The 17795-nt window shown below is 30.5% G+C and overlaps 1 protein-coding gene across 2 annotated transcripts; it reads right to left on the bottom strand.

Annotated features, from left to right (window-relative positions):
* Positions 1 to 686: 686 nt before the first annotated feature.
* On the bottom strand, positions 687 to 12498 carry LOC123211358 (serine/threonine-protein kinase tricornered-like). 2 transcript variants are annotated; one of them, XM_044630043.1, is made up of 14 exons: positions 12367 to 12498; positions 9974 to 10363; positions 6467 to 6641; positions 5534 to 5617; positions 5206 to 5447; positions 4895 to 5114; positions 4494 to 4573; positions 4318 to 4402; positions 3837 to 3968; positions 3628 to 3741; positions 3495 to 3542; positions 2792 to 2876; positions 1816 to 1872; positions 687 to 1132 (listed from the first exon to the last, which is right to left on the bottom strand). In XM_044630043.1, exons 2-14 carry the CDS (start codon positions 10192 to 10194, stop codon positions 1035 to 1037), a joined length of 1641 nt encoding a protein of 546 aa, XP_044485978.1. In that variant the 5' UTR covers positions 10195 to 10363; positions 12367 to 12498; the 3' UTR covers positions 687 to 1034. The 2 variants fall into 2 exon arrangements, with proteins under 2 accessions (XP_044485978.1, XP_044485977.1); XM_044630042.1 differs by having other exon boundaries at positions 12266 to 12415.
* Between the last annotated feature and the right edge of the window lie 5297 nt (positions 12499 to 17795).

Genomic DNA, 17795 nt, shown 5'->3' with positions numbered 1-17795 from the left:
TAACTTGATAGGACAAAAAAAGGTTAACAATTATAACTGCTACATTATTTTGTACAAGTAAATTTATACTATGCTTTTTTAAATAAATTTGTATTATTACTATTAATTTTATTCAAAATAATAAATATTTTTTTTAGTCCAAGTTGCCTATACCTTCCTGTTGCATCTTTGATAAGATATTTCTCAAGACAAAAATTATTCAAGATCACGTTCCCTCCCATTATCCCAACTCTGAAGATTTGATTCAAGTAGAGCCAAAACACCAGCCGACTCTCTCTCAACTCTTTCGAGCTTATATTTCAGTAATATTAAATTAAAAAAAGTCTCAAAAAAATTGCAAAAGGAAAAACACATCATTGTCATCAAAATATTGACCTTGAATTGAGTCAGGTGAGATGAAACTTCAATTCGAATCTGACTTGCTCAAACAGAAACCCAAACCTAGTTGAACATTTGATGCCTCTGGTCTACAGAGTTTGTATCTTCGTGTTCCCTTAACCAGGTAATTTTCGACAACTTTGGTAAATTTCGAATTGAGCTACGATGTTAACTTTTTGTGACTGTCAAAGTCTCAAGGAATTAAGAATAATTTGCACTTGATTTTTACTGGGAAAAAAATCATTTCTCGACCATATATAGAGGTTGACTGAAAAATTGCATCAAAATCTAGCCCTTTAAGGTCAATATAAAAGATTGAAAGAGATTCAACTCTTCTTTTTCATTTTTCACAGACATGAATGAAATTGTACACCTATACACAGATAATAATGGTACACAAATTTCATGCAGAGTCAGAGAACAACGAAAAAAATACACAACAAATACGAAAGAATATTTACCATATTACAAAGACCGCGATTCTATCTTTCGCAAACCCACTCGTTCTGGGGACCTTTGCCCCCAGGTAACTTCCACTCTAAAAGTATGAAACGCAGGGAGCAGTGAAACAAAAGCCATTCACCGGATAATGTAATCCACTCTTTTCTTGGGTTTTTACAGCCTGTCTTATGTTAACAACACAACGACACTAGAGCTTATTGAGATCTACCCTCCTCCAGAGCTTCTATTTGCGGGGGCAAAAGGTTTAGAAAGCTCCCATGAACAGGTTGATTTACTGTAGCCACCTCGTCTTCTGTAAAATACAAATCAAATTGATAAATGAATCAGAAAACCACCCTGATGCATCTATATCATGATATCAGTCTCAGTTGAATAATATTACAAATACAAACCGACAGGTACTAACAGCATTAGGTGATCTAATTTTTTACCATATTTCTATTTTAAAATTATCTAATCTCATGACATGTCAATCTATTAGTACCACATGAAGTATTACTCTTCTCAGTTTAATCTATTTTCAATTCTAGGAGTCCCACAATTAAGAGTATAACTGAGCCAAAACTGATTAATATTTGACTCGACCTTGGCTCAACAAATTATATTTAAAAAAAAAAAATTTATATCTCATATCTTACATATTTTATCGATTACCCCATACTCAAAATCATTGAGTAAGATTTTGAGTGTACAAGTGAAAGATATGAAACTATTAAAGGTTTATTAATATTTTACTTAAATTGAATTGTGAGTTTATGAGTTCACTGAGCTGACCAGTGGCAAACTCAAAGTCAGTTCGAGAACCAAACTCAAACAGCTAGCCTGACTTGACATGAGTGATTGGGCTCATTTACACCCATACCCACAATACCAAGACATCAATATCTTAAAAATTTAACATAAACTAAAGCATTTTTACAACTAAATATTAAAATGGCTACTAGTCAAAAAAGGAAATGAAGAGACAACCCTTACCGAAAAGGGACTTGATGGAGGGCCTTTTAGGTTTGTTGTTCTTCTTCTTCAATTCAGCTGTGCAGAGAACACAGAAAACAGTCATAAAAAATCACAACCAAGATGAGAGACACTGCACGGACGATAAACCTCTGACTTGCTTTCTTTAAGACCACAAGGTGTTAGAACAAAAGAATTATATAACATAATTTTCTTTATTCAAATTAATAAGATAACCAATTTAGCCAGGGCAGGCTTGTAATTCGAAGATGACTCCGAGAAAATTTCAAACATTTATTTATTTATGATATTTACATATACCAAAAATCAAAATCCATACCAAATACTCAATAAGTATTTCAAATCTACACAAATATGATCAGTCTGGCCAAGAAAAATTATTGCCCTCAGCCTAGGGTTGCAACAAGCTGAATTTGACTAGGCTGAGCTCTAACGCATCAAGTTCGACACTCGAGCTTGTTATCATTCAGTTTAGTGAGCTCATGAGCTCACAGCTTTGCTTGAGTAAAATGTCAATAAATCCCAAAAGTTTAAAATTTTACACTTATATTCCTAAAATCTTACTCTCTAACTATGAATATAAAGGTAATCAATAAATATAAATGTTATGAGATTTAACTGTAATTTTTCGAGCTAGACTCAAGTCAATTATTTCTATTGCAAGCTCAAGCCAAGAACTTCCCAATTCAATAAACTCAAGGTCAAGTCAGGTCAAGCTCGAGCCAAGCAATACTCAGCTAGGCTTGATTCAACCCCTAGCTCAGCCCCCTTATACTTGTAAGGTCTTAACTAAGACTAAATCAAGACAATTGAATTTTGGCAATTGTAATAGAACTCATGTTATAGACAACTGAGCTATGCATAAAATGGAAACAAAAATCAGCATAAATTATTCGAAGAAATGATACAGAGTAAAAAAAAAAGAAATTCAAGAATAGTAATTGTATTTGCATACAAATGAGAAGGAGCAACATACCAATTCCAGGTAATTGATGATCATTTACAATTTCAAAGTTCTTATACGTGTAACCCACAAAATTTATATCCTTGGATGAGAGCATCTGCAGCAAAGGACACTGACATAAATCAACACAAGGACCCCAAAACATACTACATCAATGACAAATGTTGATGTACATGAATTCTACAATGCTAACATATATTGTAGTCAGATTCCAATATCCATACTTACAGGAGAATGAAAATGAACACTTAGATGCATCATGCATGGAAGTTAACTTTCCTTGAACCAAAATAATACGATTCGAAGATTTTAGACCAGATCAGTTACATACAAAGATAGACTGATAACTTACTCCACCTCCCTGTCTTACATGGTGTAAAATCTATAAAGAAAATTCATCTTGGACACTATATATATATATATATATATATATATATTTATTTATTTATTTATTTATTTATTTATATATTTATTCAGTTCTGAATTCTGAAGAATTAAAGCAGACAAAGCAGAATGAAGATGCTGATTCCCTGAAAATTCTTTTGATAAACCATTAATATAGATGCATTAAAATAAGAGGCAGTGATTTACACAAGTTCTCTTGTTTATAATCAATAATCTGAATAGAAATCCTTGCAAATTTCGAAAGAGACTAGGGCCAGGATTAGAGAATAACAAGTCTATCTGACAAACAAGTGGAAAAAGGTACACTGACCTTTCTCCATGGACCTGATCTTGTTGAAGATTGAATTTGGCTGTCAGCCTACACAATTATGACAAAAAACTTCAAAGGATTAGCCATCTATACAATTACTCAACACATTCACTCACATAGAAATTTCAGATACCTCTTCAAACTTCTCAAAATTTTGCGTATCTAATTCATCATTAACTTCAGGAATAAATGCAGCTTTTATTTGGTATAATTTGTCCCACATGATACCTTTAAACCACGGGTGAGCCTGATAATAATAGTGTGAGCCAGTTAATTCGCCAAATTGCAATTCTATTCTAAGAGCTCTTAAAAGAATTTAGAACAGAACACACCACACAACACCTTAATTTCATCTGTGCCTTTTGTACCAAGCCTTTGGTCAACATTACACAAGAGTTTACTGATAAGATCTTTTGCTTCGGGAGATAGTTGAGCCTCTTCCGGAAATTTTAAATGAGTTCTCCAATTTACTATCTGTGTAATGGAAAAAGTGAGGGATAATGTTAGATTATTATTCATAGTGAATATGACAATGGAATGAACAGTACAGAGATTCAAGCTAAGCAAAGAGAATTTACGAATGTAATGGAAACATAGAAATGCTAATTAGACAAGATATGAGAATCTGAAATCAAAGTAAACTAAATCAACTATTGACAAGCAAACAAAATTTGCTAGAATGCAACTGTTTAAAAACACACTGAGGCCAATGCCGATGCAAGCTTTGCTACATTTTTTCACAAAATATCGGTTTAAGATTATATAGAAACTTTAACCATTTTCCTGAAGGCTAAGCTTTATATTAGATACTCTAAATGCTTACCTTCCTACAAGTTGACATTGGCTCATCAGAATAAAAGGGTGGATACCCCACAAGCATTTCATACATAATAGCGCCAAGCGACCACCTATGTAAAATATTAATAGAAAATCATAATGTATCACTTAAAAAAAGATTAAATCATTAATTATAAGAAAAACCGTTATTGATATACCTACCAGTCACATTCCATTCCATATCCTTTCTTCAATAAAACCTCAGGTGCAATATAATCTGGTGTTCCAACAGTAGAATAAGCCTGCAATTTCACAATATTCAAATTTCCAAACATTAATAGCTGTGCAGACCCTTCAGAAAAACTAACTGTAACAAAACTACAAAGAGGACAGAACTAAGCTTTCAGTCTTCTCCAAAATCAAATCCCAGGACATCAGAGGTCTTCAAAATGTAAATTTCAAAACAATTGGTTCAGTATCTTAGTGGCAACCACAATGAAATCACAAACCCAGAGAGATTGAAAATAGAAAAAACTATGATGAAAAAAATGTTCTGGGTAGCTGATTGGGGATATTACTGTAATCTATGAGCCATATAAAGCACATTAGTGGAGGTAACTTACAAGCATCCTCCTGTTCCTCTGCCAATGCTGCAGTTGCTCTTGTTGCGTGCGTTTTGGAGCCACCGGACGTCCATCACTCTGAAGAGCTCCGCTGAGGTTTTTTCCCACAGAAAAATCCTTTTCCTGAAGATTACTGCAGTCTAACGGTTTACATAGTCCAAAATCTGACAGTTTCATGTGACCATCTCTATCAAGAAGCAGGTTATCAGGCTTGATATCTCTGTAACATATAAATGCCACAAGGGTTAGTCAATATAGAATAATATAAGAAGACAATGAAGAATAGTAATTAGTCGAAACCAAAAAGTCACCTATGAATATAGTTATGTTTATGGATAGACTCTATAGCAAGGATAGTTTCCCCAACATAAAACCTAGCCTCATCTTCTGTTAGTGTATCCTTGCGCATTAGTAAAGTCATCATATCTCCTCCAGGCAGATATTCCATGATTAAATATAAATACTCATCATCTTGAAATGAACAATACAGCTTGACAATGCAATTGCTATCAACTTCTGCGAGTAGATTCCTTTCAGCTTTCACATGTTCAACCTGAACATTAAACATGTAAAGTAGCATATGTTAATAAGAGCAGATTCTTAAAAAAGATTATTTGGCATGCTTAGTAGAATACAGACCTGTCCTCTTCGAAGCATTTCTGATTTCTTAAGTTTCTTCATAGCATATACATTACCAGTTGCCTTCTCCCTACAGACTCTAACCTGTAATAAAAAAATGATAAGTTACTTGAAAAATAAAAGCTCAATTAAAATTTCAGAAAAAGCCTCACAAAAAAATCAGCAGTGCAAAATTTGTAATCAAACAAACAGAAACAAGATTGTCATTAAGGACATATATATTCAAACGCATCACCAACTAGAAAGCCCATGCAATGCACACTCTATTTTTCCATAGCCCATATTCCTGATAAATGCTCAATTAAATTGTCTTCAGCAAAAAAAAAAAGGCTCCAGTAGAGCAGTTCCATAAATAATTCTTTGCATGATACTGTAAGTACATTAATGCAAGTTCAGGAAATGAAGCATCAGATGCAGTTTATATAATTAGATATATGATTATTATAACAAAAGGGATAAACATAGAGCATCAATCAGTTAAGTAGGAATGTATCATGGATTCAAAAACATGCATGCATGCACATAGAGAATCATTTGTGTCGGTAACATCATGCAACTCAAAAAGAAATAAGGTGATCAAAGCTTACTTCCAGAATGCCTCCTAATAAATATACACCCAAAATAATTGAAGCAGATTATAAAGCAATTCAAGATATCTCAATACAGTACACCCAGAGACTTGATAGCTTCCTGAGCATCCACCCTTTTCCCAACACATTGAGAGACAGGAAGAGTGAAAGATAGATGTATGAGAAATGCTATTCAAGTTATAAGGAAAAAAAAAAGAATTTTGATCAGTAACTTCAAATTTAACCAGTAGAAAATTTATTATGAAAAGGAACAGCCCAGTGAACATATTTGGCCAAGCAAATTACAGAATCTATACACACAACTCGAATATATGCTGTATAATTAGAAACAAAGAAATAATACCTCTCCAAATGCACCTTTCCCTATCATTGTCAATGGCTCAAAATCATCAGCACCCATCTTATGCCTCTGAAGGCGCATGTACTCTGTTTCCTTTTTCTCCAAATACTTCAATAAGTTGTTCTGTTCTTCCTCAGAGACCTCAGCATCCGCCAACTTCTTTTCCAGTATATCACGTCTGCAGTGGGTTAGAATTAAGACACTTGAAGTTTGATATAATTCAAGAATCAAAACGCTGATTCTATTCCTTATAAAATTGTCAAATAAGCCTTTAGTTATATTGTCATGTCCCCAGGTATTTACAAAATCTTGTGCAACAGCCATTGTCCAGGTCATGTATTCAACAAGTCTAGCGCCATAATTCTCAGGTGAGAAGGGAAGTCTAGAAGAGTAACAAATGTCAAATAGATTAAGATTTTAATAAATCTATATTTATGGAACTTTAAGTAAACATGCACACATGCATGAATGCACATGTGTTGTATGTAAGATATACAAGTGTTATGCCTTTGGGAATACTTGCATGATCTCTGCTCAACAACTGCTTGTAAATTTACCTACATACTGCTGAATACTCAATGAAATGAAACGATCACTTCCACGAGCACTTTAATGCACACTAACTTGCTTTGTGCTTCCTCTCAATATATTATCTATATGAAAAATAGTACTGTCTTCTAATCTTAGTGCTTTTGATCAAATGATATTCTATAAAATTTTGAACCATGTGTGGTCCAGCAGACATCAGCAACCCATAGACTTTGAATGGGACCAGTCTGACTTCACAAAATCTTCTGTTTTAACATTTTAACAACCTCAAACTTCATAACAGATGTTGCTCCAATAGCTAGTTCATTGAAGCTGACTATTTCCAAGAATACACAATGCCCATCCTTCTTTCCTTCTAATCATTCACTAGAGCTCTGACTTAACGCCTTTGTAACCCCAACAGGTGCGCTTAGTGGTAAATAACTCACTTTGACCAAGAGTGCAAGAGAGAAAATCCACTTGGGTTACCTATCTAGGATATTAAATATAAGTTTAATGACTACCGAGGCTGAAAGGCTTGCCCCAGTTTACAAAGAGGCAAACACATTGGAGAGATCAAAGAATTTATGGATATTACATGATGGTTGCACTATAGGTTTTTGCAATGATGAAGAAACAGAGATTCATTGAATAGCTTTCACCTATCTAATTAAATAAATGAAGAATATATCTTAAATTACCTTCCCAATTTGGATATGTGGAAGAGAAACAACTCTTCCAAAAGTTTACTTACAATGAACCCTCAATATGATGAGCAAAGTCATGGAAATTATTGCATTATCTCGACATTTGAGTGACCACAAAATAAACGCTTTTCTTCAAATTGTCCTATTCTTTAAAAGCAACATTTGATCTTGAAATTTGCAAATCCAATCCATAGCATTCTTGAAGATGTAGCCCCAGCTCTCATATATATATATATATATGATCAATTCATCCATTTTTAAAAATTAATAAAGAGAGAAAGAGAGAGAGAGAATATTTTAGTGGTGCAAAGATATTGCTTTTAGAGATAATATTTTCATATTGTTTGGGAAAGAATGTCCAGGAAAGCCTCATTTCTCAAATTAACCAAAAAAGGAGAACCATGGTAAAGGGAACAGATTGATCAAAATTTGGGTTAGATATTAATCAGTGATGGTCATTCTGACTCTGCCTAGATGTAGTCATGTCTTTCTTGCGTATATACAAAAAAATTCAAGAATTTCTTAATTGCTCAGTTGAAAACAATAACTCCCATGTGAAACATAATGTTTCACTGCATCCACTGTGACTGACTAGCTGAAATAGGAAAACAGAATTTTATGGGTTGAAAAAAATTAATTGACTGGGTAAAAAGGACCTCTGGTTGTACGTTTTATGCTATGACCAACTTGGTCTAGCATATTAGTTCTGAGTTTAGGCAAAACAAGAATAGGCTCGGGCAAAACAAGCTTGTTGATTTTATATATGATTGAAAGAAAAGTAGGGGACTCAAACTTTGGTAATAATCTGTCAAAGTTTTATATAAGGAAATCAAGTAAAAGAATCTCTAAACAGTTAGAAGAATATGTCATCAAATCCTATTGAAAAAATAATTACAAGGAGAAATTACTATTTTAGCAATGGTACATAACAGATTTAGCTAAGCAGAATTTTTCAATAGCTTGATTATCTAGTTTAATTAGAAATTGTCCACACCAATTTAAATTTGTATAACATAAATGTTTGAATTTACTTTTGAAAAATAACTTACAAAAAGAAAATGGAACAAAGGGCACAGTGAGTTGGAACCTCAGACACCTTTCTTGTGTTTTTAGCATCTGTTCATACTTTTATGAGAATTTGTAGTCTCGCTCGTTTTCAAATTTCTTTTCATTAAAGCTACTTTTCTTCCTCTAGGAAACAAAGATTAAGATCATGATATAATGTTCACATATTGCTACTTTTCAATTAAGGTGATTCCATATATATACCAAATATTTTAGATGTACATATGGGTTTTCGCCTATAAAATCATAGTCCACCAAAGAAGAGCCTAGATGCTAGTTTCTCACTCTCCATACAACAACTTGAAGAGCAAAAACAGAATGCATATAAGAATGGCAGATAGAGTTACTTATGATACTCTGTTCCCAAAGCATAAAATTTGCACATTTACGTCTTAAGTTCCTCAAGTGGCACAATTAAAATAGTGTAAGTCCATAACTCACATTCCAAATTCAAATTTCTACCAAAAGCCTCTCACACAATGGACATGCCAAAGCAAACACGTCCTATAAACATTGTAAAAGTAATCCTAGTTTCTTTCAAGCGATTTGGAACATTGTAGTTTAACTTCACCAAAATTCCATGGTCACAAATACAAATTCCAATAAAATAAACAACAGACGTGGCACCTTAGACGAAGTTACTGCAACAAGATTTGTAGGATTAATTCATATGCCCAAATTATTGATGCAAAAGTTACATAAAGCTGCCTCTAACAGGATGATTCCAACAGAACTATAGCTTTCAATTCATGAATATTTTTAATCACGCAGCAAACATGAGATTTATAAAACAGATTTATAAAAAAGCATCCAAGTAGAAGAAAAACATTTTTTTCATAAGTATAAGATAAACAGCACCATGCAAGAAGTTAACATGGAACCTTAAGTAAAACAAGAACTGTGCCACATCCACCACTGGATGACCTTTAACACAGCTTTTTCGTCATTATATTCCATTCCCATGAACTAAGCATCTTAAGCTTCTGCATGATATATTCAGTAATACACCATAATCATTTACCATCAGAGACCAAGATTACATTGACTTAAGATAAGAAAGAAGAGGTTCAAGTAGCAATCCATAAAATACAGGATACTTTCCAATATATGTAGACTAGAAATATAGAACTTGAAGATAGTAATATGAAACTGGAAAGTTTACTTATGTTATTAAGCAACATTGTTATAGAAAGAGGATTTGAAATCATACCTCTCCCTCCTCTCCTGCAGGCTCTTCATCTGCTTCTTGTAATGGTTTTCAATATACTGTTTTGCAGCAGCAACTTTCTGCTTGGTTACATTTGATGGCACGTCCTCACTCATTTGTGCTTTCGACAACTCCTTCGAGTAGCTGGTTGTTTCCTTTTTCTTTGAAGGCTTCACCTTATCTTTCAACCTCAACTTCTTCAGCCAACACCTTATGGAATCCATTTGTTTACTCAGTGTATACCGAACCCAAACAGCCAACAAATTTTAGTTGGACTATTTACTAGAGAAACTACCAAAGAGAACACTTTCATCAAGCAAGAATCTCATTCTGTAAATGTGAAAATGTAGGTTCACAAGCCTCAAGGATTCCCACAGAATCAAGGTATATGTCCTGTACTTACAAAGAAGGCAGTAGCATTCAGTTAGCAGAAATTGATTCAACTTTAACAAAATATAAGAGAAATTCAGATATATGTGACAAACCAGAATATTCATAATGTGAAAAAGAAATAACAAATGTGAAGCATAGGGCAACAGGAAACTCGTTAAATTGGAATTTGGAATGTTCATTTTTTTCCTTTTTTAATATCAATGGATCATCAAAATTCAGTTACTATTCTTTTATTTATAATTTCTCATCAGCCACACAGTGGGCTAAAACTCAACTCAATAATACCAGTCACAACTAAAACCTACAAGCAGATAATAACAATTGTAAAAATTCAATACCAATACCTGATTGATCAATAGGTTAATAGTAATTCAAACACAGACCAATCAGAAACCCCTGAAAAAGTTATACAGTCATCTACAGACACTTCAGGATCAAAATTTTATTACACTCATTTTATCCAACAATTTCTTACTAAACAAACAATATCAGAACCAAACAAAACCCAAGTTCCAAAAAACATGGTGATACCAAAAAATGAAAAACTGACATTTAATCGGTAACCTAATTGAAAGAAACTCAAGACACTGGCCAATCTAAAACACCTTAAAGATTAAAAGTTAGGCAAGTGACTCCAAACCAACTATTCATATTTCTCAGGTATCCCAGCATTTTTCACAAAAAAATAATCTGAGAGTCAAAACTGCACAATAGCAACAGCCAATTAACCAATCAATTCACCAAAATTCATCGCACACAACGATCTAAAACACCTAAAGTAGAAAAAAATATATATATCAATTCTCAGTTCTGAAATGAAAATTAACTTAAATTTAAGCTTCTCCAATTTTTCCCACACCTTCTCACCAGCCAAACAGAGATTGTGAGAACTCAATGAAGAACAAAAACAAAACCATCTAAGTCACTTTAAAAAAAAAAAAAAAAACTTCCTTAAAAACAAAAGGCCACAGACAACATTCATGAATAAATTCAAAAAGGAGCAGTCCATTAATCAATCAATTCACCAAAATTCATCACACACATCCATCTAAAACACATCCGGTAGAAAAAAAAATCCTCAATTCTGAATTCTGAAATTAAAATCAACTTAAATTTCAGCTCCTCAGATTTTTCCCACACTCTTTCACCAGGAAAACAGAGTGTGAGAACTCAATAAAGAACAAAAACAAAACCATCCAAGTCAACTAAAAAACTTCCTTATAAAGAAACGGCCACAGACAAAATTCATGAACAAATTCAAAAAGCAACAGTCAATTAAGCAACCATGTCACCAAAATTTATCAAACACAACGATCTAAAACACCTCAACTAGAAAATAAATTCTCAATTATGAAAAAAAAAAAAACCTTAAATTTCAGCTCCTCCAAATTTTCCCACACTTTCTCACCAGCCAAAACAAAGAGTAAGTGAGAACTCAATAAAGAACAAAAACAAAACCATCTAAGTCAACTAAGAAATTTCCTTGAAATGAAAAGGCCACAGACAACATTCATGAGTAAGTTCAAAAACCAACAGTCAGTTAACCAATCAATTCACCAAAATTCATCACATACAACGATCTAAAACACCTATAGTAGAAAAAAACACTCTCAATTCTGAAATGAAAATTAACTTAAAATTTCAGCTTCTCCAATTTTCCACACTTCCTCACCAGCCAAACAGAGAGTAAGTGAGAACTCAATAAAGAACAAAAAAAAAAAAAATCCAAGTCAACAAGGAAAAACAAAAGCTACAACATAACACAACAAACAAACTCCAAAATGGACGACACGTGCCAATAAACCCTAAATTAAAACCAAACTTAACAAATCAAAGATAAATCAGATAATTCTAGTTACAGAGACATCCTCAATTTGAAGAGAGTAAATTGGAAAACCGTACCAACTGTAAACAGATAACCTGAGACAAACGAATCCAAGATACTTTTAGTGAAAAAAAAGTTTTAAGTACAGAAGTGAGAAGGAAGGTTAGAAGAAGAGCACCAGTTTTTGTTGAGGACTTTGTTTGATGTTCGTCTCCCATTGGTCCGGTTCTCTTTTTGCTCATGCTCACAGTTTGTCTGCAATTTATTTTTTAATTCTTTTTTTTGAGCTTTTATTTTTCAAATATTTTCGGGATCCTGCCCGTGAATTACTAAATTAGACTGAAATTCTCACTATATATCGCGATAAAATAAAGAATAATCTTTTACAAAAGTACTAGTTAAATTCCCCCCTTTATTCACTACTACATGTGAATTGGGTTAATTCAAATTCCAATTATTAATTTAATGCAATTAGGTCAAGTCTGAAATATATTATTTGTATGCAAGCTCAAGCATAGGATGTGGTACTATTAAACTTGACTATAAGGGTGTGTTTGGTTGACGGTTTTTAAGTTTACTTTGGTAATCTATCTTTTATTCCCTTGTTTGGTTTATCAGTAATAAAACATTACAGTAATCTTCTATTACCAATGCTGACGTGACAAGTAATATAGGTGGTAATCTGATTACCACTTTTATCTTAGGTATTTAAAGATTACTGGGGTAATCTTGAGTTTATTATAGAAAAATTATTATTTATTAATTTTTTGTGATAAAAATAAATTTATTTTTAATTAATATGACAAATAATATAAAAAATATTGAAAAATAATTATATTTAAAGGCATCTAAGCAAAATAATTTACTAGTAATCTTTTATTATTTTTAACCAAACACAATAATTATTTATATCTATCAAATTTTATCAAATATAGAATCATTTATACCCAGTAATTTTCTAAGTAATCTATCTTCAAGATAATCTTTCTATTTTAGTAATCAAATATTACCCAAACCAAACGCCCCCTAAAGTATTCGGCTCCTCTAAACTCACTAATTAAATAAGTTTAATTTAAAATAATTAAAATAATATTATTTTGACTAATACGTATTTAAATAAAATCGTTTTAACTGTGAATTAATTCAAACTTGAGTATGGTTTAAAAAGTTTGATTTTTTTAAATTGAACTTAAATTTAATCCTATTTAAACTACACTATTATAAAATAAATTTTGATAGCAATTAGCTAATTTATTTTAAATTTGTACTCAACGAATCATTTGAAAATGCTTTCAAATTGTATAAGAGTGTACATAATATATTATAATTTTGTAAGGTAAAAATTGTCCTTAGATTAGAAATTACTTTTTAAATTTAAAAAAGTACAAGTATATAAAAATTCAATAACATAAAAGATAAAACTATTTTTAAATTATTATGGTTCATATATTTAAATTTTTTAAAATATTTAAAAATTGTCTTGATAAATTATTTAACATTATAAAATTTTTTAATATTTTGAAAAAAAAATCAATATTGTTTAAAAATTATTAGATTCTTTTTTTAATATAAAAATTAAATTAAATTTGGAATGAGTTTAATCTAAACAAAATTTAATTCTGGATAGGTAATTAAAATTTAAGTTTAATTAAAAATAATTTTATTTTATTTAATTTTAATTAACTTAAATTTAACTTGGATTTAATTTATTTGGTATGAATTCAAATTTGCGTCTCTGATTTTTTTTTAATTAACTGCGACAAATTTCTTTTTTAGAAACTGATACGAGAATTATATTTTATCGCGAGATATGAAGAGAAAACGGTGGGACCAGATTGTAGTGACGGTCAAAGCTGTGAAGTTTACAAGCACCAAATATGGAGCAGTTTAATTTTATTGACTTGATTGATTAATTCAAAGATTAATTACGAGTTCACCCCTCAGAACTGGCGTACCAACTTTCGCCCTTCATGTTTTTGGTACCTCCCGCTCCACGCCAGTAGTTAATTGTTACTACATGGATGTGCTGTGACAGTAAGGGTTGGATCCAAATTGGGATTGGCTTAGTATTTAGTTTAAATGAAGCAAACTTTAATTCAGGTTTGACTTTAAATTTGAGTCAAGTTAATTTGAATTTAATGAGTTATCGATAAATTTATTTTTTTTTTATTTTTCATTTAACATTATTTTTCTAATAACTTTTTTTTTAAACAATCTCTTCTTTCTTTCGTGTTATCTTCATCTCTAAAAACCCTTTTCTTCTTCTTCTCTAATATTTTTCAATAGTTTTTCTAGTAACTTTATCGCCTTTTCAAATTCATATTCTATTAAAGATATTGATTTTTATATTAGACTATTTAAAAAAACGAATTATCATATTTTTATATAAAAATAAACTTTTGACAAGTTCCTGTAAAATAAAGGGTAAAAATGTAATTATATTAATTAATTAAGTTAACAGTGTTGCATTAATTTTCATCTCATGATATTGCACGCAAAGTCAATAACGCCATTTAAAGCAATGCCGCGTGGACCCCACTCAGAATCGGTGTCAAAAAAGATAAGTATTCATGGAGTGTTCTAAACTCCCTTAATTTTAAAGGGTTTACCCAAAACCCCATACTTTTGAGGATTAGCATTGGAGTGTCTTAAATAGGAGCCTAGTTCTCAATTTGTTTATTTTTTTTCCCCTAAATTTAAGAGAAAATTAGGAATAGCTATTATATTCAACTTTTAATAAGGGTATTTTAGACTTATGTGTCATCTTATTTACAATATTTTTCTAATAAATTATTTTTTAATTTATTTTCTTTTTACATCAAATTCGTAGTTGACACACAAGACTAAATTTAACTTTGGAAGTGGTCAATAAATAGAAAAAAGCCTCATATGACCTTGGTTCGCTAACGACTTATGAGGTAAGATCTAACCTTACACATCGACGACTATGTATATAAGGCTTGATTTAGGCTTCTTAACCACTGTTTTAAAATTTAGACTAAATTGATCGATTTGTCCTAAAATCAATGCTAAATTTAGTTGGGGTCATGGCTAAAACTCATTTTTTTCATTGGGAATCAAATTAATTTAAAGGTTAAACTAGGAGAATAATGTCAAATTATAGTTTAATTGTCAAATTAGATCGACCTATTTATTATGTTGATGTCAATGACAAAATCTATTTTTAATAGTTAAATTATATCATGTAAATATCACTTACCTGATCAAATAAATTGATTTGTGGATTAATCCTTTAATCCATTAATATCCAATCTAGGTCTAAAAATAATTCTCTCAACCAATCATTAAAGTAGTGTAAGTTTTGGCCTCTTGTAACTTCTTTTATGAGCTTCGAGGCCAAATGTGGACTCATTTATTTTTATAGCGATGAAACTTAATTTAGCTTATATAATTTATAATGAGGTCTAATTTGGCCTCATACCACTCTACTAGTATCATCGATATTTGGAATTCTTTTAGATAGGTGAATTTTTAAAATTTCATCGTTGCATTAGTAAAGGAAAATAGATTCTTAGATATAAAAGGGTATAAATGTCATTTTCTATTCTAATAGATCTTGTATAGATTAGGAGTTAAGCTCCTATTCCTCTAACATTGTGGAATGTTTAAACATTGAAAAAAAATTGAGGGGATTATTGAGATAAATCGCTTTTAAAAATATGTATGAATTTTCATTTAATCAAATTATTATTGTAAAATTGTTGCCGGTCTTCATTGTTGTTGACGTTCATTTAAATTTTCTCTTATTAAATTATAAGCATTTTGACACATTTTTTATATTCAATAAAATTACTCATATACACTTTTAATATATATTTTATATAATTAAATAATTTTAAATTAAAGATAAAATAACATTTAATTATATGATAACACTTTATTTATATACTCAAGTTATGTATCAAAAAAAAAAATATATATATATATATATATATATATATATAATATTATTCTTCAATATTTAATAATAAATATTTAAGTAATATTATATATATCTATTTTTAATATATAAATATATATACATATAAATATATTATCATATAATTAAATCTTATCTTATCATTAATTTAAAATCACTTAATTATATTATAATACATCTATATATATTTATATTATAAAATTACAAATATATAATTTTATTATAAATATTTATTTCCAATAATTTATTTTATTTTATAACATTATACAAATAATATCTTTCTTATTTTTTAATGATAATGTTTGTTACCAATATGATTGTGACAATCTTCATTAGAATAATATCATGTATATCGAATTGGATAGGCCAAAAACTTATTCCCACCCGTTTAGTGTATTCCAAAACTTTTTTCCAATAAGATTTTAAAATTTTAAATATACACCTATCATTTAACTTTTATTAAAATTCTTAATTAGTTGTAAAAGTAAAATTATTATTTTATTAATAATATTAAAATAAATAAAGTTATATTTTATTTTCCTCCCTTAGTTTAAAAAATTAATAATTTTATCATACTCAAAAATTTGAAAAGTTGCATTTTTTCTCATAAAGTTTATTTTTCAAAACTCAACATTTTCTGGCCATTGAAACTGTTTTCGACCGTCTTCTTTAGCCCACTAGAATCTCCCTCCAACATGTTCTCTCTCTAATTGGAATCCCTCTTGTGTGACTTCGTTGTGCATGAAGATGAAGAGCCTATCTTCATGAAGAGAACCACAATGTCATCCTATCTTCACAAAGTGCTGGCGAAGATGGGTGAATTGATAGATGATTCGTCCAATTGGCTTTTGATTTTCAATGAATGATAGGGCTAGGAGAAAGATTGGGTGTGGATCGTCAACCAGAAAATAGGAGAAAAAAAAAGTGAACCCTAATAAGGGAAAATGCAACTTTTCAAACTTTTGAGTGAAAGAAAATTAGTAGTTTTTTAAATTGAGAAGGGAAAATGAGATATAATTTTATTTATTTTAATATTATTACTAAAATGACAATTTTACTCTTACAACTAATAAAGAATTTTAACAGAAATTGGATGACAGGTGGGTATTTAGGTTTTTGAAACATTGCGGGTGATAGTTTGGGAATACACTAAACCTTGGGTGAGAATAAGTCTTTTAGCCAATTGGATATTCAGATGATGATTTTTCATGACATAATTAAATAAACAATATTATGTGTACATATTTTAGATACACACTTATGTGTTATGATATGAATATGTGTTACTTTATCTTTAATTTAAAATCAATCAATCATGTGATGACACATATAAGTATATACATATTTGTGTACCCAAGTGATTACACAAAGTTTTATTGTAAATACTTAGAAAAAAAAATTTGTTTGGTACGGTAAATGTAATACCCCTTCCTAGATACACATCTCTACTTGAAATAAGTATTTGAAGATATGTGTTAACTTAAACTCTTTCCACACACATACAACAATAAATAATAACATGATAAATAATTCACTCCTACAGACCCTGTAATAAAATATAACATCTATATAAATATTTGAATTCCAAAATCATAAAATAAAGTACACAAATATCACAAATGAATTCAAATACATCAATATGGTCCAACACATAAAATGACCAAAAT

The sequence above is a fragment of the Mangifera indica genome, chromosome 3 (genome assembly GCF_011075055.1).
Source record: "Mangifera indica cultivar Alphonso chromosome 3, CATAS_Mindica_2.1, whole genome shotgun sequence".
NCBI lineage: Eukaryota > Viridiplantae > Streptophyta > Magnoliopsida > Sapindales > Anacardiaceae > Mangifera > Mangifera indica.
The sequence above is the reverse complement of the archived record's forward strand: the minus strand, read 5'-3'. Positions and strand labels throughout refer to the sequence as shown.

Excerpts from the sequence above, each read along its gene's own strand:
- LOC123211358 (XM_044630043.1), bottom strand. The coding sequence starts at position 10,194 with ATGGATTCCATAAGGTGTTGGCTGAAGAAGTTGAGGTTGAAAGATAAG. Across the intron at positions 5,448-5,533 it reads AAATGCTTCGAAGAGGACAG|GTTGAACATGTGAAAGCTGA; the intron begins GTCTGTATTCTA and ends TTTAATGTTCAG. Across the intron at positions 1,133-1,815 it reads CTCCATCAAGTCCCTTTTCG|AAGACGAGGTGGCTACAGTA; the intron begins GTAAGGGTTGTC and ends TGTATTTTACAG.